The sequence below is a fragment of the Hylobates moloch genome, unplaced genomic scaffold, assembly GCF_009828535.3.
Source record: "Hylobates moloch isolate HMO894 unplaced genomic scaffold, HMol_V3 SCAFFOLD_7, whole genome shotgun sequence".
NCBI classification, from domain to species: Eukaryota; Metazoa; Chordata; class Mammalia; order Primates; family Hylobatidae; genus Hylobates; species Hylobates moloch.
Genome location: NW_026652282.1, coordinates 52,581,759 through 52,605,462, shown reverse-complemented (window position 1 = coordinate 52,605,462; position 23,704 = coordinate 52,581,759). Strand labels below are relative to the sequence as shown.

The 23,704-nt window shown below is 40.4% G+C and overlaps 1 protein-coding gene across 5 annotated transcripts in view; it reads left to right on the top strand.

The window, feature by feature from the left end:
* Positions 1-21,673, top strand: part of ZC4H2 (zinc finger C4H2-type containing) — a 124,610-nt gene extending 102,937 nt beyond the window's left edge. For 2 of the 5 annotated variants that reach the window (XM_032757072.2, XM_032757071.2), the window contains exons 2-5: positions 15,352-15,523; positions 17,088-17,260; positions 18,133-18,295; positions 19,438-21,673. In XM_032757072.2, coding sequence (XP_032612963.1) covers positions 15,368-15,523; positions 17,088-17,260; positions 18,133-18,295; positions 19,438-19,551 — 606 coding nt within the window. In that variant the 5' untranslated portion in view covers positions 15,352-15,367 and the 3' untranslated portion in view covers positions 19,552-21,673. Of the gene's footprint in view, positions 1-15,096; positions 15,524-17,087; positions 17,261-18,132; positions 18,296-19,437 lie in introns of all 5 variants that reach the window. The other 3 variants (XM_058441688.1, XM_058441687.1, XM_032757073.2) reach the window with 2 other exon arrangements.
* Positions 21,674-23,704: the final 2,031 nt, after the last annotated feature.

The window sequence follows — 23,704 nt, the reverse complement described above, 5'->3', positions numbered from 1 at the left end:
ACTATTTACCTAGTAGTCATTCAGGAGCAGATTGTTCAGTTTCCATGTAGTTGTGTGGTTTTGAGTGAATTTCTTAATTCTGAGTTCTAATTTAATTGCACTGTGGTCTGAGAGACTATGATTTTCATTGTTTTGCATTTGCTGAGGAGTGTTTTACTTCTAATTTTGTGGTAAATTTTAGAATAAGTGCAATGAGGTGCTGAGAAGAATATATATTCTTTTGGTTTGGAGTGGAGAGTTCTGTAGATATCTATTAGGTCAGCTTGGTCTAGAGCTGAGTTCAAGTCCTGAATATTCTTGTTAATTCGCTGTTTCGTTGATCTGCCTAATATTGACAGTGGGGTGTTAAAGTCCCCCACTATTATTTTGTGGGAGTCTGTGTTTCTTTGCAGGTCTCTAACAACTTGCTTTATGAATCTGGGTGTTCCTGTATTGGGTGCATATATATTTAGAATAGTTAGCTCCTCTTGTTGCATTGATCCCTTTACCATTATGTAATGCCCTTCTTTGTCTCTTTTGACCAACAAACACAACCAACAGGTTAGTTTCAAGTCTTCTTTGTCAAAGATTAGTATTGCAACCCCTGCTTCTTTTTTTTTTCTTTCCATTTGCTTGGTAAATATTACTCTGTCCCTTTATTTTGAGCCTATTTGTGTCTTTGCATGTGAGATTCGTCCCCTGAATACAGCACACTGATGGATCTTGACTCTTTATCCATTTTGCCAGTCTGTGTCTTTTAATTGGGGCATTTAGCTCATTTACGTTTAAGGTTAATATTGTTACGTGTGAATATGATACTGTCAATTTGATGCTAGCTGGTTATTTTGCCCGTTTGTTGCAGTTTCTTCATAGTGTCTTTACAATTTGTTGTTTTTGCAGTGGCTTATACCTGTTGTTTCTTTCTATGTTTAGTGCTTCCTTCAGGAGGTCTTGTAAGGCAGGCCTGGTAGTGACAGAATCTCTCAGCATTTGCTTGTCTGTGAAGGATATTTTTTCTCCTTCACTTATGAAGCTTAGTTTGGGTGGATATGAAATTCTGGGTTTAAAATTCTTTTCTTTAAAAATATTGAATATTGGCCCCCACTCTCTTCTGGCTTCTAGGGTTTCTGCAGAGAGATCTGCTGTTAGTCTCATGGGCTTCCCTTTGTGGGTAACTCGACCTTTCTCTCTGGCTGCCCTTAACATTTTTTCCTTTGTTTCAACCTTGGTGAATCTGATGATTATGTGTCTTGGGGTTGCCCTTCTCAAGGAGTATCTTTGAGGTGTTCTCTGTATTTCCTGAATTTGAATGTTGGCCTGTCTTGCTAGGTTGGTGAAGTTCTCCTAGATAATATCCTGAAGAGTGTTTTCTCTGTTGGTTCCATTCTACCCATCACTTTCAGGTACACTAATGAAATGTAGGTTTGGTATTTTCACATAGTCCCATATTTCTTGGAGGCTTTGTTCGTTCCTCTTTATTCTTTTTTCTCTAATCTTGTCTTCATGCTTTATTTCATTAATTTGATCTTCAGTCTCTGATATCCTTTCTTCTGTTTGGTCGATTTGGCTATTGATTCTTGTGTATGCTTCACGAAGTTCTTGTGCCATGGTTTTCATCCCCATCAGGTCATTTATGTTCTTCTCTAAACTGGTTATTCTAGTTAGCAATTCCTCTAACCTTTTTCAATGTCCTTAGCTTCCTTGCATTGTGTTAGAACATGCTCCTTTAGCTCAGAAGAGTTTGTTATTACCCACCTTCCAAAGCCTAATTCTGTCTGTTCATCAAACTCATTCTCCATCTGGTTTTGTTCCCTTGCTGATGAGGAGTTGTGATCCTTTAGAGGAGAAGAGGCATTCTGGTTTTCAGCCTTTTTGTGCTGGTTCCTCCCCATCTTTGTAGATTTATTTACCTTTGGTTTTTATGTTAGTGACCTTAGAATGGGGTCTCTGGGTGGATGTGTTATTTCTCTATGTTTGTTAGTTTTCCTCCTAACAGTCAGGCCCCTCTGCTGCAGGTCTGCTGAAATTTGCTGGAGGTCCACTCCAGACCCTGTTTGCCTGGGTATCACCAGCAGAGGCTGCAGAACAGCAACAATTGCTGCCTGTTCTTTCCTCTGGAAATTTTCTCCCATAGGGGCACCTGCCAGATGCCAGCCAGAGCTCTCCTGTATGTCGGCCCCTACTGAGAGGTATCTCCCACTCAGGAAACATGGGGGTCAGGGACTCACTTGAGGAGGCAGTTGGTCCTTTAGCAGAGCTTGAACGCTGTGCTGGGAGGTCCACTGCTCTCTTCAGAGCTGTCACACAGGGACTTTTAAGTCTGCTGAAGCTGTGCCCACCGCCGCCCCTTCCCACTGGCGCTCTGTCCTAGGGAGATAGGGGTTTTATCTATAAGTCCCTGACTGGGGCTCCTGCCTTTTTTTTCAGAGATGCCTTGCCCAGAGAGGAGAAATCTGGCAGTCTGGCCACAGCAAATTTGCTGAGCTGCCATGGGCTTCGCCCAGTTCGAACTTCCCTGAGGCTTTTTAATACTGTGAGGGGAAAACCGCCTACTCAAGCCTCAGAAATGGTGGACGCCCCTCCCCCCACCAAGCTCGAGTGTCCCAGTTGATATTAGACTGCTGCTGTGCTGGCAGAGAGAATTTCAAGCCAGTGGATCATAGTTTGCTGGGCTTCGTGGGGTTAGAACTCACTGAGCAAGACTACTTGGCTCCCTGGCTTCAGCCGCTTTCCAGGGGAGTGAACGTTTTTTCCTTGCTGGTGTTTAGGGTATGGGGAAAAAAAAAAAAACCCTACAGCTAGTTCAGTGTCTGCCCGAAGGGCTGCCCAGTTTTGTGTTGGAAACCCAGGGTCCTGGTGGTGTAGGCACCAAAGGGGATCTCCTGGTCTGCGGGTTATGAAGACTGTGGGAAAAATACAGTATTTGAGTTATAGTGCACAATGCAGTCCCTAATGGCTTCCCTTGGCTGGGAGATGGAGTTCCCCGACACCTTGCACTTCCGGTTGAGGCGATGCCCCACCTTGCTTTGGCTCGTCCTTCTTGGTCTGCACCCACTGTCCAACCAGTCCCAATGAGATGAACTGTGTACCTCAGTTGGAAATGCAGAAATCACCCACCTTCTGTTTTGATGTCACTGCAAGCTGCAGACAGAGCTGTTCCTATTTGGCCATCTTGCCAGCAATCAGGACACAAATTTTCTGTTATCGAGAATGAAATAGAGGATATTGCTGCAGACCCCATAGGCATCAAAAGAATAACAACCATGAACAACTATGTACGTGTAAATTGGACAAATTGCATGAAATGGACCAGTTCATCCAAACACTACCACAGTTCACCTACAATATATTAGAGAATTTGAATAACCCTATGTCACTATTTAGGAAATTGAATTTGTAATTTAACAGTTTCCAAAAATTGAATCTTCAGGCCCAGATGTTACAATGGAGTAAAAATGTTAAAAATTTTGGAGAATATTCCAAATGTTTAAGGAGAATCTTCCAGTCACTGCAATCTGTTTCTCAGGAAGCCACAGTCCTAGGGGAAGGGGGAGAGCACTACAACAAGGTAACACCCTGTGGGACAAAAGAATCTGAATAGCACGTCTTCTCTCCCAGGTCTCTCTGCTGATAGGAACAGAGGTGTCCATCTGATCTGAATAGCCAAAACACTGGGACAAGGGTGAGGCTGTGAGGTGGATAGCTTTCCTGCTTGCCTGGCAGGGGAGTTGAGGTAGCTTCCATCTTCACCCTTATAAAACCTCAGCACATCTAATTGAGAGCTCCTCCAGCACCCTCATCAAGTCGGCGGTCTTAGCCTATCGTTATGTATGACATCTACCCACCTGCCTTAGCTACAACTGGTGCATATACAGGGATACCTTTCCTCTTGACCTGAAGCCTGAATCATCAACTCAGCAAATATAAAAATGGGGGAAAATTAAATAAACAAATAAAGTGTACACCATGAGAGAAGGAAATAAGCTTTAAGAGATCACTGCCATTCCGACCCCATAAGAAACAGTGAACTTGCCCACACAACAAGAACTTAACTACTAAAACCATCATCTGGGGAAGCCAGTTGGAAAAGATTCTCTATAAATAAGGAACTCATACAGAGTTTTCATCCTAAAATCACCAAGAATCAAACTAGGCTAAAATAAACATTAAAGTATGATTCTTAAGAAAGAAAAAAAGAAGTTTAAAAAAACCACAGTCCAATAAAAAATAAATTCAAAAACAATTTGATTAGTCTACCCAAATGAGAAGGAACCAGAAAAGTAATTCTGGTAATATGACAAGACAGGGTTCTAAATCATCCTGAAAACATCCTACTAGCTCCCCAGCATTGGATCCAAACCAAGAAGAAATCTCTGAAGTGCCAGATAAAGAATTCATAAGGTTGATTATTAAGCTATGCAAGAAGACAACAGAGAAAGGTGAAAACCAACTTAAATTTTAAAAAATAAGGATATAATTAAAAAATTTTCAGAGGAATAGATATTATAAAGGAAAAAACAATGAGAGCTACTGGAATTGAAAGACACACTTAGGGAAATACAAAATACAGTGGAAAATTTTAACAATAAGCTAGAACAAGTAGAAGAAAGAATTTCAGAGCTTGAAGACAAGACTTTCAAAATAACCCAAACAGACAAATACAAATAAAAAAGAATAAAATAAATGAACAAAGTCTCCAAGGAATATGGGATTATGTAAAATGACCAAACCTAAGAATAAGTGGTGATTCTAAGAAAGAACAGAAATCTAAAAGTTTGGAAAATTTATTTGAGGGAATAATTGAGGAAAACTTCCCTGGCCTTGCTAGAGGTCTAGACAGCCAAACTGAAGAAGTCAAAAGAACTCCTGGGAAATTCATTCCAAAAAAATCATCATTAAGGCACAGAGTCATCAGGTTATCTAAAGTCAAGATGAAAAAAACATAATTTTAAGAGCTGTGAGATAAAAGATAACCTATAAAGCAAAACCTATCAGATTAACAGCAGATTTCTCAGCAGAAACTTTACAAGCCAGAAGGGGTTGGAGTCTTACCTTTTGCCTCCTGAAACAAAATAATGGTCACCCTAAAATTTTCTATCTAGCAAAACTAAGCTTCATAAATGAAAGGAAGATAAAGTCTTCTTCAAAAACAAATCCTGACAGAATTTTCCACCACCAAACAAGCACTACAATAAATGCTAAAAGGAGTTCTAAATGTTGAAAGAAAACCTTGATATACACAAAAATATAACCTCAACAGTACCTCACATTTCAGTACTAACATAGAATGTAAATAGGCCTCAACGCTACACTTAAAAGATACATAATGGCAGAATGAATTAAATAAACCCACCAACCAAGTATCTGTTGTTTTCAAGAGACTCACCTAATGCATAAGGACTCATGTAAGCTTAAGGTAAAGGGGTGGTAAAAAATATTCCATGCAAATGGAAACCAAAAGCAAGCAGGAGTAGCTATTCTTATATCAGACAAAATATACTTTAAAGCAACAACAGTTTTAAAAAAAAAGACAAGCAAGGACATTATATAATGATAAAAGGATTAGCCCAACAGGAAAATATCACCATCCTAAATTATATGCACCTAACACTGGAGCACCTAAATTTATAAAACAATTGGTACTAGACATAAGAAATGAGATAAACAACAACACAATAATATTGGAGGACTTCAATACTATACTTACAGCAGTAGACAGATCATCAAGACAGAAAGTCAACAAAGAAACTGGACTTGAACTATAGCCTAGAACAAATAGACTTAACATATATTTACAAAACATTCTTTCCAACAACTACAAAATATACATTCTTTTTTCCAGTGTATGGAACATTCTCCAAGATAGACCATATCATAGGTCACACAACAAGTTTCTATAAATTGAAGAAAGTCAAAATTATATCAAGCATTTTCTCAGACCACAGGGGAATAAAATTGGAAATCAACTTCAAAAAGAACCCTCAAAACTATAGAAATACATGGAAAGTAAGTAATCTGCTCTTGAATGAGCTTTGGGTCAACAATGAAATCAGGATAGAAATTTAAAAATTATTTGAAATGAATGATAATAGTTACGCAGCTTACAAAAATCTGTGGGATACAGCAAAAGTGGTGCTAAGACAAAAGTTCATGGTGTTAAATGCCTAAATCAAAAAGTCTGAAAGAGCACAAATGGACAACCCAATGTCACACCTCAAGGAACAAGGGAAACAAGAACAAACTAAACTCAAACACAGCAGAAGAAAAGAAATAACAAAGATCAGAGCAAAACTCAATGAAACTGGAACAAACAAAAACAATACAAAATATAAATGAAACAAAAAAGCTGATTCTCTGAAAAGATAAACAAAATTGATAGACTGTTAGTGAGATTAACCAAGAAAAGATCCAAATGAACTCAATCAGAAATGAGACTGGAGATATTACAACTGATACCACGGAAATACGAAAGATTATTGAAGTGTACTATGAACACCTTTTCACACACAAACTAGAATGTGTAGAGGATATGGACAAGTTCCTGGAAATATACAAGCCTCCTAGATTAAATCAGGAAGAAATAGAAACCCTGAACAGACCAATAACAAAAAGCAAGATTGAAACTGTAATTTTAAAATTGCCAGCAAAGTAAGTTCAGAACCAGATGGATTCACAGCTGAATTCTATCAGGCATTCAAATAAGAATTGGTACCAATCCTACTGAAACCATTCCAAAAGACAGAAAAAGAAGAAATCCTCATTAAATCATTCTATGAAGCCAGTGTCACCCCAATACCAAAACCAAGAAAGAACACAACCAAAAAAGCTACAGACCAATACCCTGATGAACATAGATTCAAAAATCCTCAGCAAAATACTAGCTACCCAAATCCAACAGCATATTAAAAAGATAATACACCATGATCAAGTCAGTTTTATCATAGGGATGCAGGTATAGTTTAACATACACAAGTCAATAAATGTGATACATCACATAAACAGAATCAAAATAAAAAATCATATGATTATCTCAATAGATGCAGAAAAGACATCTGATAAAATTGAGCATCTCTTTTTTTTTTAATAAAAACACTCAAAAAACTGGCATAGAAGAGACATACCTCAAGATAATAAAAGCCATCTATGACATACCCACAGGCAACATTATACTGAATGGGGAAAAATTGAAAACATTCCCCCTGAGAACTGGAACAAGACAAGGATGCCCATTTTCACCACTTCTATTGAACATAGTACTGGAAGTCATAGCCAGTGTAATCAGACAAGAGAAAGAAGTAAAGAGCATCCAAATTGGAAAAGTGGAAGTCAAAATGTCACTGTTTGCCAATGATATGATCATATGCCTAGAGTACCCTAAAGAATAATCCAAAAGCTCCTTGACCTAATAAACGAATTCAGTAAAGTCTCAGGATACAACATCAATGTACACAAATCAGTAGCACTGCTATATACCAACAATGACTAAACTGAGAATCAAATCAAGAAGTCAACCCATTTTACAACAGCTGCAAAAATAATAATAATAAAATATTTAGAAATATACTTAACCAAGGAGGTGAAAGATATCTACAAGGAAAACTACAAAACACTCCTAAAAAAGATCATAGATGACACAAGCAAATGGCAACATATTCCATGCTTATGGAGGGGTAGAATCAATAATATGAAAATGACCATACTGCCCAAAGTAATCCACAGATTCAATGCAATTCTAATCAAAATACCATCATCATTCTTCACAGAACAAGAAAAAAGCAATCTAAAATTCATATGGAACCAAAAGAGAGCCCACATGGCTAAAGCAAGACTAAGAAAAAGGAACAAATCTGGAGGCATCACATTTCCTGACATCAAATTATACTACAAAGCTATAAGCTACCAAAACAGCATGGTAATGGTATAAAAGTAGGCATGAAGACCAATGAAAGAGAATAGAAAACCCAGAAAGAAGGCCAAATACTTACAGCCTTCTGTAAGTATTGACAAAGCATAAAAAAACATAAAGTGGGGAAAGGACACCCTATTCAATAAATGGTGCTGGGAAAACTGGTAAGCTACATGTAGAAGAATGAAATTAGATCCTCACCTGATACAAAAATTAACTCAAAATGGATCAAAGACTTAAATCTAAGAACTGAAACTATAAAAATACTAGAAGATAGCATTGGGAAACTTTTCTGGACATTGGCTTAGGCAAAGAATTCATGACTAAGACTCCAAAAGCAAATGCAACTAAAACAAAAATAAATAAATGGGACCTAATTAAACTAAAAATCTTCTGTACAGTGAAATTATCAGCAGAGTAAACAGACAGCCTATAGAGTGGGGGAAAATATTTGCAAACTATGCATCTGACAAAGGACTAATACCCAGAATCTACAAGGAACTCAAACAAATAAGCAAAAACAAAACAAAAAAATCCCATCAAAAAGTGGGCAAAGGGGCAGGCGCGGTAACTCACGCCTGTAGTCCCACAACTTTGGGAGTCCAAGGAAGGCAGATTACTGGAGGCCAGGATTTTGAGACTAGCCTGGCCAATATGGCAAAACCCTGTCTCTACTAAAAAGAAAACACAAAAATTAGCTGGGCACGGTGGCTTATGCCCGTGGTCCCAGGTATTTGGGAGGCTGAGGCATGAGAATTGCTTGAGCCTGAGAGGTGGAGGTTGCAGTGAGCCGAGATCATGCCACTGTACTTCAGCCTGGGTGACAGAGTGAGACTCTGCTTCAGAAAAAAAAAAAAAAGAAGAAGAAGAAGAGGAAGAGGAGCAGGCAAAGGACATGAATAGGAAATTCTCAAAAGAAGATATAGAAATGGCTAATAATCATATGAAAAACCCGCTTAACATCACTATACTATACTACAAGGCTGCAGTAACCAAAACAGCATGGTATTAGTACCAAAACAGATATATAGACCAATGGAACAGAACAGAGGCCTCGGATGTAATGCCACACATCTACAACCATCTGATCTTTGACAAACCTGACAAAAACAAGTGATGTGGAAAGGATTCCCTATTTAATAAATGGTGTTGGCAAAACTGGCTAGCCATATGCAGAAAAATTAAACGGGACACCTTCCTTACACCTTATACAAAAATTAACTCAAGATGAATTACAGACTTAAATGTAAGACGTAAAACCGTAAAATTCCTAGAAGAAAACCTAGGCAATACCATTCAGGACATAGGCATGGGCAAAGACTTCATGAGTAAAACACCAAAAGAAATGGCAACAAAAGCCAAAATTGACAAATGGGATGTAATTAAACTAAAGAGCTTCTGCAGAGCGAAAGAAAGTATCATCAGAGTGAACAGGCAACCTACAGAATGGGAAAAAATTTTTGTAATCTATCCATCTGACAAAAGTCTATTATCCAGAATCTACAAGGAACTTAAACAAATTTACAAGAATAAAACAAAGAACCCCATCAAAAAGTGGGTGAAGGATATGAACAGACACTTCTCAAAAGAAGACACTTAAGTGGCCATCAAACATATGAAAAAAGCTCATCATCACTGGTCATTAGAGAAATGCAAATCAAAACCAAAATGAGGTACTATCTCATACCAGTTAGAATGGTGATCATTAAAAAGTCTGTAAACAACAGATGCTGATTATGTGGAGAAATAGGAATGTGTTTACACTGTTGGTGGAAGTGTAAATTAGTTCAACCATTGTGGAAGACAGTGTGGTGATTCCTCAAGGATCTAGAACCAGAAATACTGTTTGACCCAGCAATTCCATTACTGGATATATACCCAAAGGATTATAAATCATTGTACTATAAAGACACATGCACACATATGTTTACTGCAACACAGTTCACAATAGCAAAGACTTGGAACCAACCCAAATGCCCATCAATGATAGACTGGATAAAGAAAATGTGGCACTTATACACCATGGAATACTATGCAGCCATTAAAATGGATGAGTTTATGTCCTTTGCAGGGACATGGATGAAGCTGGAAACCACCACTGTCAGCAAACTAACACAGGAACAGAAAACTAAACATTACATGTTCTCACTCATAAGTGGGAGTTGAACAAAAAGAACACATGGACACAGGGAGGGGAACATCACACACTGGGGCCTGTCGAGGTAGGGGGCTATGGTAGGGATAGCATTAGGAGAAATACCTAATGTAGATAACGGGTTGATGGGTGCAGTGAACCACCATGGCATGTGTATACCTATGTAACAAACCTGCACGTTCTGCACATGTATCCCAGAACTTAAAGTATAATAATAAAAAAAGAAAGAAAAATTTGATAAATTGGACTTTTAAAAAAAAATTTAAATACTCTTCCAAAGACCCTTTCAAGGTGACAAAAAGGCAAGCCACTGAGTGGGAGAAAATATTTTCAAGCCACATGTCTGCCAAAGTACTCAAATCTAGAATATATAAAGAAGTATTAAAACTCAACAGTGAGAAAACAAATACGGTTTCCCTCAGTGTATATAAAGGATTGGTCCTAGGCCTCTACCTATACCAAAATTTACACATATCCATACTCAATCTTACAGTCAGCCCTGAGTATACAAAAAGTCAACCCTCCATATATGCAAGTATTACATCCTGCGAATACTGTATTTTTGATCCATATTTTGTTGAAAAAAATCCATGTACAAGTGAATCTATGCAGTTCAAACCCATGTTGTTCAAGGATCAATGGTAATCCAGTTAGAAAATGAACCAGACATGAGCAGACATTTCATAGAAAAGGATATATGGATGGCAAATAAGTATGTGGAAAGGTGTTCCACATCAATGGGCATTAGGGAAATGCAAATTAAGATCACTTTGAAGTATCACTACATATTTATTATGATAGTTAAAGTAGTTTGGCCAGGTGGAGGAACTGGATCGCTCATGTTTTGCTGGTGGGCATGTGAAATGATACACTCTGGAACAGTTGGGCAGTTTATTGAAAAGCTAAATGTGCAATTATCATATAACCCAGCAATTGTACTCTTGGATGAAAACTTATGGTTACCCTAAAACTTGCACATGGCTATTCATAGTGGCTTTATTCATAATTACCAAAAATTGGAATCAGTCTAGATGTCCTTTAATAGACATTGTTTGAGATTGCCATTGCATGGTGGTAATAAAGACTAGACCAACTTTAGTTGGTTTTATTTTTATATTTTAATTTTTTACACACAGCATACCCCCTTATTGTCTTCATCCCAGGGTAGACTGTTGTTACTGCCCTGCACTTGATGCACCACTATTGAAAGATATTAGTGGCACCATCAAAGCCGGCAGTGACATTGCTGTCCCTCCGCTAAAGCAAGGACCAGGCTTCCCTCAGAGAAACTGACTTTACAAATAGTAAATAGAGGCTCTTTCTGAAACCTATCTTCGTAAACATATTTCCCTCTCCTAACAAGGAGTCTTGGCCCTTCTGCCCTTTAGTCAGGGTCTTGGTCCTTGGTATTTCTTGCCACAGGGTGCAATAGACAAAGGCTGCCAAACACCTTGGATGGAGGCAGACATTGTGGCTATGCACCTTGTACCCAAAGGATTAAGCTGCCATCTTGCTGGTGGCAGCCCTCCACCCCAGAGAGAGGAAATGCCACTGGTGCTTTGAGGAAGGCTTTGTGCCTTTGATTTTCCATGTCAAGTCAGCACTTAACTGTTACCCTGGACACATGAGGTGAAAAATCTTTGGTTTATTTTGGCATTAATGTCTCTTGCCCAACAACATGGGTTTCTGTAAACAGAAGTAGGCATGGAGGGAGGAGGGAGTATTAGATAAAAGGGACTCATCCAAGCAAGGCTAGCTGCACTGTGCTGATTTCTATTAAATGGCAATGGGAGAGACCCTCTTATCCCTGATTTCAGTTAGTGGTAGTTACTTTCATCTTAATCGAATTAATTACAAATTGGGAAGGCTTCGGTCAGCTTCATAAAATGCTGTTATTTATATTGACATTTTTATGTGGCTTTAGCTAATATATTTTTTAATTTTAGATTCAGGGGCTACATGTGTACATTTGTTATATGAATATATTGCATAATATTGAGGTTTGGGCTTCTAGTGTACCCATCACCCAAATAGTGAACATTGTACCCAATAGGTAATTTTTTCAACCCTTATTCCCTTCCCATTCTCCCACTAATGATTATTATTTTAATCTCAGTAACCAGCAATATACCTGGTCACTCATGCATGTGCACACACACAAACCCTATTTGCTGTAGTGGAAACCACTATGGTGAAGGAGATATCCATGGTGGAAGAGTTGGGCAGAGTGGAGAAAGAAGGACCCTATCATTTGTTGACTGCCCACCATGTGCCACATACTCTGGTGACTTTACATGTCTTAGCTCATTTAATCCTCACCACATAATGTGTAAAGTAGATGCTATTATTATTCCTGTGTTACTAATGAGGAAGCCAAGGCTGAGGGAAGTGAGGTGAGATGATCAGATAATGTCACTCTTCTGGTGCTTAAAATTATAAAATTCCCCCTTCCACTAAGGATAAAAGTCCCAACTTATCCCAGTCTCCAAGCTGTGTTTTAGGCCCTGTCAACCTCCCTAGTTTTATCTAGGCCCCTCTCCCTCTTGCAGTAGGTGCTCCAGCCACACTGCTCTTTACTCAGTTCCTTTAATGTGCCATATTCTTCTTCTTTTTGTCTGGACTGTTCTCCTGTGTGCCCACCTGCACTCACCAGTGAACTCCTATTCATTCTTCAGGTCTCAGCTTAGATTTCACATCCTCAGTTCTCAGGGAAGCCTCCTCTGACTGTCCCCTTTACCCTATAGTGTCCCTCAGACTATGTTAGGTCCCTTTGTTGTATCCTTCTATCACGTTCTGCGTCTCCTCCCTACCACTAATATGATTTTACATACAACCTTGTGTTCAGGATCGATTTTCTTCATTAGATGAAACTTGCTGTCTATATACTGTCTTGTTCTCTTCTCTATCCCTAGTACCTAGTACAATGCCTGGCACATGATAAGTATTCAATAAATAATTATTGACTGAATATATATTGAAACCCTCTATAATTAATACATAGTAAGTGCTCAATAAATATAGTTAAAATACAGTTGTTAGTATTGTCCAAAAGCAAATAGTTAATCAGAGGCAGAACCAGGATTTATAATCAAAGTCTGAGTCTAAAGTGCATGCTTCTTTTATGATATGACTTTGTCTGCAGAAATAGGTTCTTGGCCCAGCACTGCCCTAACTGGTTGTATGACACTTAGGGTGAGACACTATACTACTCTGAATCTTAGTTTTCCCATCGGTAAAATGGTTATGGGAGTAGGCAAAGTTCAGATTTATCTTCATGTAACCTAGAAAAGGAGGAGAATAGAAGTCTAGATAGATGGGGATATAAGCAAATAAGTAATTAACCAATACAAATCAGTATCTTCCCTCTGCAAGACAGTTGATGAGCTATAACAAGAACTCTTGATGTTTTTATGCCCTTCAGCCTGGTAACCCTGTTCAAAGGCAATATAGAGTAGTGGACGGTATGTAGGCTTCGGTGTTAGAGAGCCCTGGGTTCAAATCCCAACATCCAATTTACTAGCTCTGTGGTACTGGGCAAGTTACCACCCTGAACCTCACTCAATTCCCTTCTCTACAAATGGGATAACACCCAGCTTTTAACCCATTTCTAAGGTTAAAAAAAATACAATAACATGAAAAGATGTTTTCTTAGTATAGAAAGTGAAACTTCTCCCACCATCCTACCCACCTAACAGTTCTTTCTGTAGTTCTGTGCCATTGAAGGCTACCTCTTGAGGCAAGAGGCACAGGCAATGTTGAGAAAAGAGAGACTGAAGACAAGCAGGCTGATGTCAGAAGCCAGAGTCCAGTGTGTGGAGTTGGATCACACGTAGGATAGACTGGGGCAGAGGGGAAGATCAGCTACTGAGGGAGAAGAAAGGAGACTACAAATCTGAGTAAGGGGATAATGGCTAGGCAGATCCTGAGAAGCATGGTAGGGAACCAGTGGGAAGACAACAACATGCCTTAGAGGGGACCCCTTTCAAAACTTTGTAGCCCTTTCCCAGAGGCAGGCTTCAAATGATCTTATTAAAGGCCCTTGAAACTGTGTTTCTTCCAAATCTTTTTCTTATTTAGTCACATGCATGTATGTTTTGAAATTGTAATCTTAGTGTGTATACTTTTTCAGCGAGTATCTTATCTTCAACATTTTCTATGTCACAAGTCTTCAGGGGCCTGTCAAAAATCCTAATTTTGCTGAAAGCCCAGAAAGTACATCTCTGTATATTAACTTTTTGCTTCCTTGAATTACCTCCTTAAAATATATTCCCAAGTATAGGATTCCTGAGCCACAGGGTATACAATTGGGATTTAATGACCAAAACCAGGTTTTTGTTTTTCTAAGAAAGAAATTACCCACAATATCCTTTCCCCTTCCTTTTCTGGAACCGATAAACACACCCTCTAGAGTTGTGCTGTCTAATATGACAACCATTAGCCACACATGGCTGTTTAAATTTTAAGTTTGATTAAATAAAATTCAAAACTCAGTTCCTCAGTAGCACTGGCCACATTACAAGCGCTCAGTAGCCACATGTGCATAGTAGCTATTATACTGGACAGCACAGATACAAAACATTTCCATCACTGTAGTAAGTTTATTGGACAGTGCTTCCTTAGAGTTTCTTAAGAGATCATTTTTGGTTTCTTGTGTGGCAATTCTTTGTGTTCAGGACTTTCCTGGGCATTGAGAGGCTATTTAGCATCTCTGGCTCATGTCCACTAAATGCCAGTAACACATTTCCTTGAGTCAATCTAACAGCCAAAACACTCCATATTTGCAAATGCCCCATAAGGGAACAAAATTAACTCCATTCGAGACCCACTGAGCTTTTAGAGGAAAACATCTCCTAACTTTTTCTTGAGACAAGGTCTTGCTCTGTCACCTAGGCTGGAGTGCAGTAGTGCAATCATAGCTTAAGCAATCCTCCTGCCTTATCCTCCTGAGTAGTTGAGACTACTGGCATGTACCACCATGCGTGGCTAATTCTTTCTTTCTTTCTTTCTTTTTCTTTTTGTTTTTTTTTTTTTGTTTTTTTTTTTTGTTTTTTTGTAGATATAAGGTCTCACTATGTTGCCCACGCTGGTTTCAAACTCCTGGGCTCAAGTGTTCCTCCTGCCTCTGTCTCCCAAATTGCTGAGATTACTGGCATGAGCCACTGCACCTGGCCTTCTTTTGTGAGATGGCCTCAGGTTGGCTCTGCCTGGCGAGGGGGAAGCTTGTAAAGATGGCTTAGAAAAAGAGTCCTGGCTCCATTTCTATTTTCTCCCTTCTTTTGCTGGCCTGTTTCCTGCTTTTTGCAAATTGCAGGAACAAGACCCTGCAGATGGAGAAGATCAAGGCTCGTTTGAAGGCTGAGTTTGAGGCACTTGAGTCAGAGGAAAGGCACCTGAAGGAATACAAGCAGGAGATGGACCTTCTGCTACAGGAGAAGATGGCCCATGTGGAGGAACTCCGACTGATCCACGCTGACATCAATGTGGTACGTGGCTGTCTGGAGCCTATCTCTAAAGCCCTGGAGAAAGAGGTAGTGGTGAATGATAGGGCTTCTCCTTGAGATGTGGCTTTGGCCAAGCTCGGGGAGCAGGCATCAGTGCAGGCTGTGGTAGAGTTGAAGAATTCAGGAGTTCTGAGATCTAGCCCTGGCTCTGTCACTAACTGACCATATATCACTGAACAAGTCCCTTCTCTCTGGGCCTCATTTTCCCTCTCTGCACTGTAAGAGGGACTCAGTACCCTCTAAATGTACTGATTTGATGTGCTGTCTTTCTGGGTTTCTGGGAGTTGAGAGCTAGTCTTGGGGAAAAGCAGAGCAGGCAGCTGCCTCTGGAATGTAGTTTAAAGTGCTCCAAGCTTTCAGTCAGACCAAACGAATCATTTCTGCCTGCTACCAAATTGGGGCTTCCTCATTGGTGTCTCCTTTGGAAACTCTTGGAACATGGAATATGAACTGTCTGCTAAGGTGGTAAGCTCCCCTCTTTTGGAGTTATTCAAGCAGCATCTTAATGGACACTTGTATGAGCTGCTGTACTGATGATTCCTTCACAACGAAGGAGGTTGGCAGTCCTGACCAGTAAGGTCTTTTCAAACCCTTATCGCTGATAACCATGAGGAATATATTTTTTAAATTTACTTTCGAAGGAACTAAGTTTATATTTCTGGGAAACTCATTTCTGTGGCAATACTCATTTTCTGATGTTGTCAGACCTAGGATCATAAAGGAAATATGAATGAGGTTTGGACAGTAAGCAATTGGGATTTTCTGTGTTAGAGATCGCAGAATTCTAGATCTCGTAAAGTATTGACAGTTTGGCTGCCAGCTAACCAATGATACAGGGCCAGTTAAATGAGGAAGATATTTGCCAGAAGGGCTAAGAATGTAAGCCAGTGGATCTCAAACTTGAGCATGCATCAAAGCCACTTTGAGAGCCTAAGACACATATTGTTAGACTCCACCCCCGATTTTCTGACTTTGTATGTCTGAGGTGGAGCCTAAGAATATGCATTTCTGAGTTCCCAGGTGATGCTGATGCTGCTGATCCCTTGGGCACATTTTGAGAATCACTAATCTAGGAGAAAGACTGCTGGCCTGGGAGGCGGAAGCCCTAAGTCTTTGTGCAGGATTTGATGCTAAGAAGTATTTCCCCAGGAAAGTCCCCTTTTCTCTTTGAGCCTCAGTTTTCTGTAAAATGGGAGTAAGGTGGACTAAATGAGCTCTGAAGGACATTCCATCTCTAAAATACTATATTTGAACAATACCATTTATTTAGCAGTAAATATTAATTTAGCCCCTTTACTGAGTGCTTTATATGAATTCTATCATTACATCTTCACCAAGATTGCATGAGTTAAGCACTAGATTATCACCATTATACAGATGAAGAAACTGAGGCTTGACCAGATTTACATAGAGAGGGCATGGGAGATCGAGGACTTGACTATAGACTGAACAAGTTCTGGAGCTTGTGCTATTATTCACTCAGCTGTAAAGCCTCTCTGAGGACCTTAGGATCTTTTCTCTGTGCCTATTCCACTCTGTGTTCCAGATGGAAAACACTATCAAACAATCTGAGAATGACCTAAACAAGCTGCTAGAGTCTACAAGGAGGCTACATGATGAGTATAAGCCACTGAAAGAACATGTGGATGCCCTGCGCATGACTCTGGGCCTGCAGAGGCTCCCTGACTTGTGTGAAGAAGAGGAGAAGCTTTCCTTGGAGTAAGCTACCTGCCCCCAGTCCCTACAACATACCCTCCCTCTGACCCACATACATACCTACATACCTACACACGCACGGGCATGTATACATACACAAAGCCTAGCCTGAAAGTCAGAGTGCCTAGTTTTAGTCCCAGGCCTTTCAGTGACTGACTCATTGTGTGATCTTGGGCAAGTCTCTGTGCTAGCTTGTTAAAACAGAAGGAGGATTATTAAACTGGATGAATTACTAGATGAATTAGAACAACTACTAGGTGGCTTTTTAAATTCTTTGTGTGATATTGACAATACAAGACTATGTCTATAACTCTTAAGAGATCATTTCCCAAGTCAGGGTCTAGAAGGGGATATCTAGAAACCTCTAGAAACACAAAAGACTGAGCTTTCCTGGTCTTCAGGAAGTAGCCTGGGACTTCATCTCCTGGCTCAGAGTTAAAAACTAGGCTTGCCTTGCAGAGAGACAGAATTTGACCTGGTAGAGGAAATCATTTCATAAAGGTAGAGCAAGGTGTCTGTGGAGTTTGTGAGCTTCCTATTCTTAGAGATACATCACCAGAGGCCTTAGGACACTTAATAGGAATACTCAAAAGAGCATGAGATAGCAGATAGGACTGAATACCCTTTAAGGACCTTGCTAGCCCTAAGATTTCTTGGTCTTCTTGGCCTATCAGAGCTAAGGACCAAGAGGATTATCCTTCTCATCAGACATTGGGCTTAGTACCCAGGGACAATAGCCTTGTGCTTGGGAAGGTGTGGGGACCTTATAGAATGAGCCACAGCTCAACCCTTGGTTATATGGCATGGAGTCTTTAAGAGGAGCGAGGTTCTTGTTGCTTTCAGAATGATCTAGCCAGTGTCTCTCATCTCCAAAGTTACTTTGAGAAGCAGAAAGCAGAATGGCAGACGGAACCTCAGGAGCCCCCTATCCCTGAGTCCCTGGCCGCTGCAGCCGCTGCCGCCCAACAGCTCCAAGTGGCTAGGAAGCAGGACACTCGGCAGACGGCCACCTTCAGGCAGCAGCCCCCACCTATGAAGGTAAGTGAGCTGGGTAATGGTTGTGGAGGAAGCAAAGTATCCTCCCATGGAAGGGCCGTGGAAGGCTAGTTCTGGGTCTTTGGCCTTATTCATGCTGGGCCCTCTTTTAATAGCCTTTGCTTGTGACACAGTGGAAGGGGTGACATGGGTGTGCTGTGTTGGACCCACAGGTTTTGTTGCCCCATGTTCCCAGAGGTGTTAGAATGCAGGGAGATTTTCAGGCCCTGCTAAAGTGCAATTCTAAAAGTTAGAAATGACTCTTACACAAATATGTAATGAGCATGTATCATAAATTAGGGAACCAACAGGATTATAAAGCTGGTTCCAGGAGCATTTGAGGAACAAATATCTATATAGTCAAGAAAGGAGAGGAAGGCTGAAACAAATTTGCAAAGTTAGATACAAAACTGGTTTACATCCCACAGGACAATAAAACTGTAACCTTTATAGTTACTTTTTCTTCCAAACAGAAGTAATTTGCATCTCTACTGGGCAAAAGCCATTTGCAGCTTATCAATGTAACATCACAGAGCCTGGGTCCTAATCAATTGGTAAATAGTCAAACAAACAGACATTCTTCTAGAGCAGGGGTCATCAAACTGCAGCCTACAGGTCAAATCTAATCTGTTCCCTGTTTTTGTTAAAGTTTTATTGGCCTACATGCATGTCTGTGTTTGCAAGCTATTGCAAACAACATGCATGCAAGCTATTGTCTATCACTTCTTTCATGCAAAACAGAATTGAGTAGTTGCAGCAAAGATCATATGATGTAAAAAGTCTAAAGTATTTGCTATCTTAGCCTTTACAGAAAATGTTTGTTGACCGCTATTCTAGAAAATTAAATAGTCCTTAAGTGGGCCTGTTAGACAATGTTTCATTATAATGATGAATAGATGTGTAGTTCTCATTTTGCCTTACCTTCTAGTTTTGTATACTTTTTCTCAACCCCCTTCTCTGAACTGAGTTATGTCCTTCCTTCCCATCTTCTATGGCATCCAAGAATACTTGAGTCTACTCACTGATTATTGCTCCCTTCTGATGGGAAGTCACTTTGCTTTCTGGGCCCCTGGGGAATCAGAAGTCTAAGCTGTTGCCTGGAAGAATCTGAACACTAACTTTCTTTTTCCTGTGTCCCTCACCAGGCCTGCTTGTCATGTCACCAGCAAATTCACCGGAATGCACCTATATGCCCTCTATGCAAGGCCAAGAGTCGGTCCCGGAACCCCAAAAAGCCGAAACGGAAGCAGGATGAATAAAGAAATGGAGAGCACATGAAGCTTTGCTAATTATAACCCCTCACCTTGACCAGAGTCATTTATGTCCTGATGTGAAACAACCCTTGCCCAACCCCATGAAGTCTCCTATTTAATGTGATGGAAGCACAACCCCTCTCTCACTTTGCTCCTATTTCTTTCTGCTCTTGGGATTTCTGGTTTAGGAAGAGATGTGGTTCAGGTGCTAAACAGTGTGTCTGATGATCCCTTCTCTCCCGCTCACATTTCAACCTCTGCCCTTGTTTGGAGCTAAGGGAAGGGCAAAAGGCTCAGATATGATTCTCTATCTCTTGTGCCTGAGGCCTGGAGCCTAAAGAGCTGTAGGGTCTGAGGGGCAGGGGAGGCCCATATCTTGTTTCAGGTAAAGGACCCAGTATTTCCCCTCGTTGTACTTTTGCCTTAGGTTCTGAAGGGACAATAGTCTTCACGTTGGATTCTCCAACAGGCTGGGTGCATGTATCCCCCTGCTCCTACCCTCATCTCATCCTTAAGGCCCAGAGGTAGCTTGGACAAGCCCTCCTTTTCATAATCATTTGGGAGGCGTGGCTGTAATTCTTTAGCTTGCTCCACTCCTGTCTCCCAGATATACTAAAATTCTTAGGTACTAGGCTGTGTGTCTTGGGATCTTAAGATCAGTGAACCTTTCCCCAATATCTAGTCTTTGCAAATTCTAGTAGAAGATTTCCACAGTGAAATCAGTGAGCCAGACCAACTCTACATCTCCTGCCTAACCTACTGCCTAAGTCATTAGGGCTGAGGGCTCGGCTGTAGGGGCTTCCTTAGGCTGAGAGGGCCCCCAGGCTGACATCTGTGTTAGCTTTTGTTCAGAACCATTACTCTGGCACATGCTCAATGGTATATTGCAGGGAGGAGAGGAGAAGATTTAGATTTGAGTAAATGCCAATCACTTTACACATGAAGGTGGGTGGGACTTTCCTTCCATTCATCCCTTGCTGTCTTGGATCTGGACTCTTCTGTAGCCTCAGTTCAGGAGAGCTGCTGGCCACTCCTGTCCTGTGGATTGTGCAGGTGGCCTTTCCTCCCAAAAGAAAAGGCATCAGGCTCCCCAAGCCCCACAGCTCTCCTTTCCATCAAAGCCAGGTTTCCTGGTAAGGTCACTCGAAGATAAGGGATGGGGATGGGGGCTGACTGACAAAAAATTTTAGCCCCAGATCTCAGTACCTGGCTGGGGAGGGAGATATTTTTCCTTCCTTAAGTAGTTTTACATTGCCACAGTGTGTATGTGTTCACAATATAAAATGTTCCTCTGCTCTTTGAAAGTAAGAGTGTTGTGTCTGTACAAATCCTTTTAACATGCATTCATTGGAGTAAACTCTGAGTATCTACTGTGTATTGGATAATACAAAAGATGTAATGTCATTTACCTTTCTGGGTAGCTCTTGTTTGCTCTTATTCATTCCACCTTACAAATGAGAAAGCCAGGCACCAAGGATAATAATTTACCCAATTATCACAATAATTTCCGTTTATTTAGCACCTACTCTGTGCCAGGTCCCCATGCAATTTGCTTAATATAAATGATTGTATTTGACTTCCAAAATACCTTACAAGCTAAGTATTCTTATCACCATTTAAAAAAATAAAAGGATACTGAACCTCCAAAAACTTAAAAGCTTTTTCAGAGTTAAACAGGTAGTAAGAGGAAATTGCAGGATTTGGAGCCAGCTTTGTCCAAAACCAGAGCTCATTTTTTTCTACTTCTTCTCCATGATCATTTTTAAGAAAACCTTTCTCCTTTTTGGAATGGCTTGATGATGAGAGTGGTTGAAATAACTTTGGGACTGAAATCAAGAACTGGGTGTCAAATGACTGATTCAGGGATATAAAGGCCTTGTTGCCTATAGGGATACAATAGGGAACAACTTTAAATGGATATCCCAGCTTCAGGGCTCCCTTAGAGTAAGCTGAGTTTGCCATTAAGACTGCATCACAGATAAGCATCTCCCTCTGTCTAATCCTGCTTCTTTACCTCCCCTTCCCTTCCACAGGTGTTAATCCCAAGGGCTCCCTAAGTAATATCCTGTACACTAATTTGTCTCTGTGCTTGTCAGGGAATTCAACAGCTAAATAAAACCTCTCTGTGCCTCAGTGTCCTCATCTGGAAAATGGAGAAAATATTAGCACTTATTTCATGGGATTGTGAACAATGTGAGGCACATAGTAAGCACTCATAAGTATTAACATCCTTTTATCCACTGTGCCTCTGGGTTTAGGTAGATTGGAACACTAGTCAAAAATTATACTACTCATCTTCCCTGATATTACCTCAGGTTTTGTATAGCTACAGGCCTGGTTTTGAAGTGGCTCAGGCTCACTGTGGGCAAAGGGAGGACACTCATCTGTGCAACTTGGAGTACACCTTAACCTGTATAGGCCTTAGTGAGTCCCTGTAAAGTACAGGAGGCATGGCCATAGCTCTGCATGCTTGACACAGTGGAGGTCAGGTCTGTCAATTATGTTGTAGTGACAGTAACAGGTTTTGAACTCTGAGCACCAACAGCCAGGCGAGCCATTTCCTAGGGATGCTTTTGAAGGGGAAGAGAATAATCATGTGTTGAGCACCTACACCTGCCAGACACTTGGTGGGGCACTACTATCTCATGTAGTCTTTCTGGTTCATTTATCTACTGCCGTGAAACAAACCACACAAACACTTAATGGCTTAAAACAACCATCATTTATTTGCTCATGACTCTGCAGTTTGAGCAGAACTTGCTGGGAATGGCTAATTTCTGTTCTATGTGGTCTTGCCTCAGACGGTTTGGCTAAGGCTGTAAGATCCAAGATGGCTGCACTCGAATCTGGCACCTCACCTGGGATGGCTGGAACAGGAGTCGGCTGGATGTCAACTCCAACCTTTGTAGTCTTTTATCCTCCAGGGCCTCTCTCCATTTGGCATTGCACTTCAATAATCAGACTTTTTTACCTGGCAACTGGCATCCAAGAGGGTGAAAACCAAAGCAGACTGACTTACCCTTCTCTTCCTTCTTCTCTGTCTTTCCTAACCTCCTTATGTTAGTTTTTTCATTACATTTTTGTTCCTTCTCTTAATTCTTTATTCTCCCTTAAGCAAGTCTTGGGTTCACCTGCTCCACTGCCCTTAGGCAAAAGAAACACAGACTTTTGAGGTAGACAGACTTGAGTCTGACCTGGCTTTGCCCCTTGCTACTTGCTGGGCAATTACTTTACCTTTTTTGAGCCTCAGTTTTATCATCTGTAAAAATGGACACATATAACACATATAAACAGCAAGGCCTTTTGTGGCACAAAACCAGAAGTCATATAGCAATACTGCCTCTGCACTCTATTGGTCAAAGTGAGTCACAGGGCCAGCTCAGGTTTAAAGGATAAGGGAAATATACTCCATGTCTTGAGGGGAGGAGCTGCATGCATGTCAGAGATGGGAGGAATTGTTGCCAGCCATATTTACAATCTACCATATTTTCTGACAACAGTATTTTAAGGAAGGTGTTATTAGATTGATGCAAAAGTTGTGGTTTTTGCTGCTACTTTCAATGATAGACACCACATTTACTTTGGTACCAATGTAATATGCATTCCTTTTTACAGGTGATAGAACTGTGGCTCAAAAAAGGTAAAGTTATTGCTTAACAAACAAGTAGGAAGGGGCAAAGCCAGGTCAGACTCAAGTCTGTCAACCTCGAAAATCTGTGTTTCCTTTGCTTAAGTGCAGTGCTGCAGGTGAACTCAAGACCTGGTTAATGGAGAATAAAGAAAGGAAGAAAAGGAACAAAAAATATAGTGAAAAAGAAGACAAGGGGGTTGGGAGAGAGAGCGAGAAGAAGGAAGAGGAGGGTGAGTAAGAAAAGTAACAGAAGTAAGGCAAGGTATCCTTTATATTTGCTTTACATTGAAAGCACTTTCTTCAACATTTCCATTTCATGCTCACCTTCTTTTGTTGGTAAAGAATGTATTATTAACATACACATTTTACAGATGAGGATAAGGGAACCAACTTGCCCAATAAAGATTACATAGCAACTTATGAGCAAAGCCATAACTAGAACCTAGGCCTTCCAATCTGGGAATCACTTAGGCTGTAGCATTCTCTATATGCCGCACACAGCAGAGATTAATTGTATGCATGTTTTGT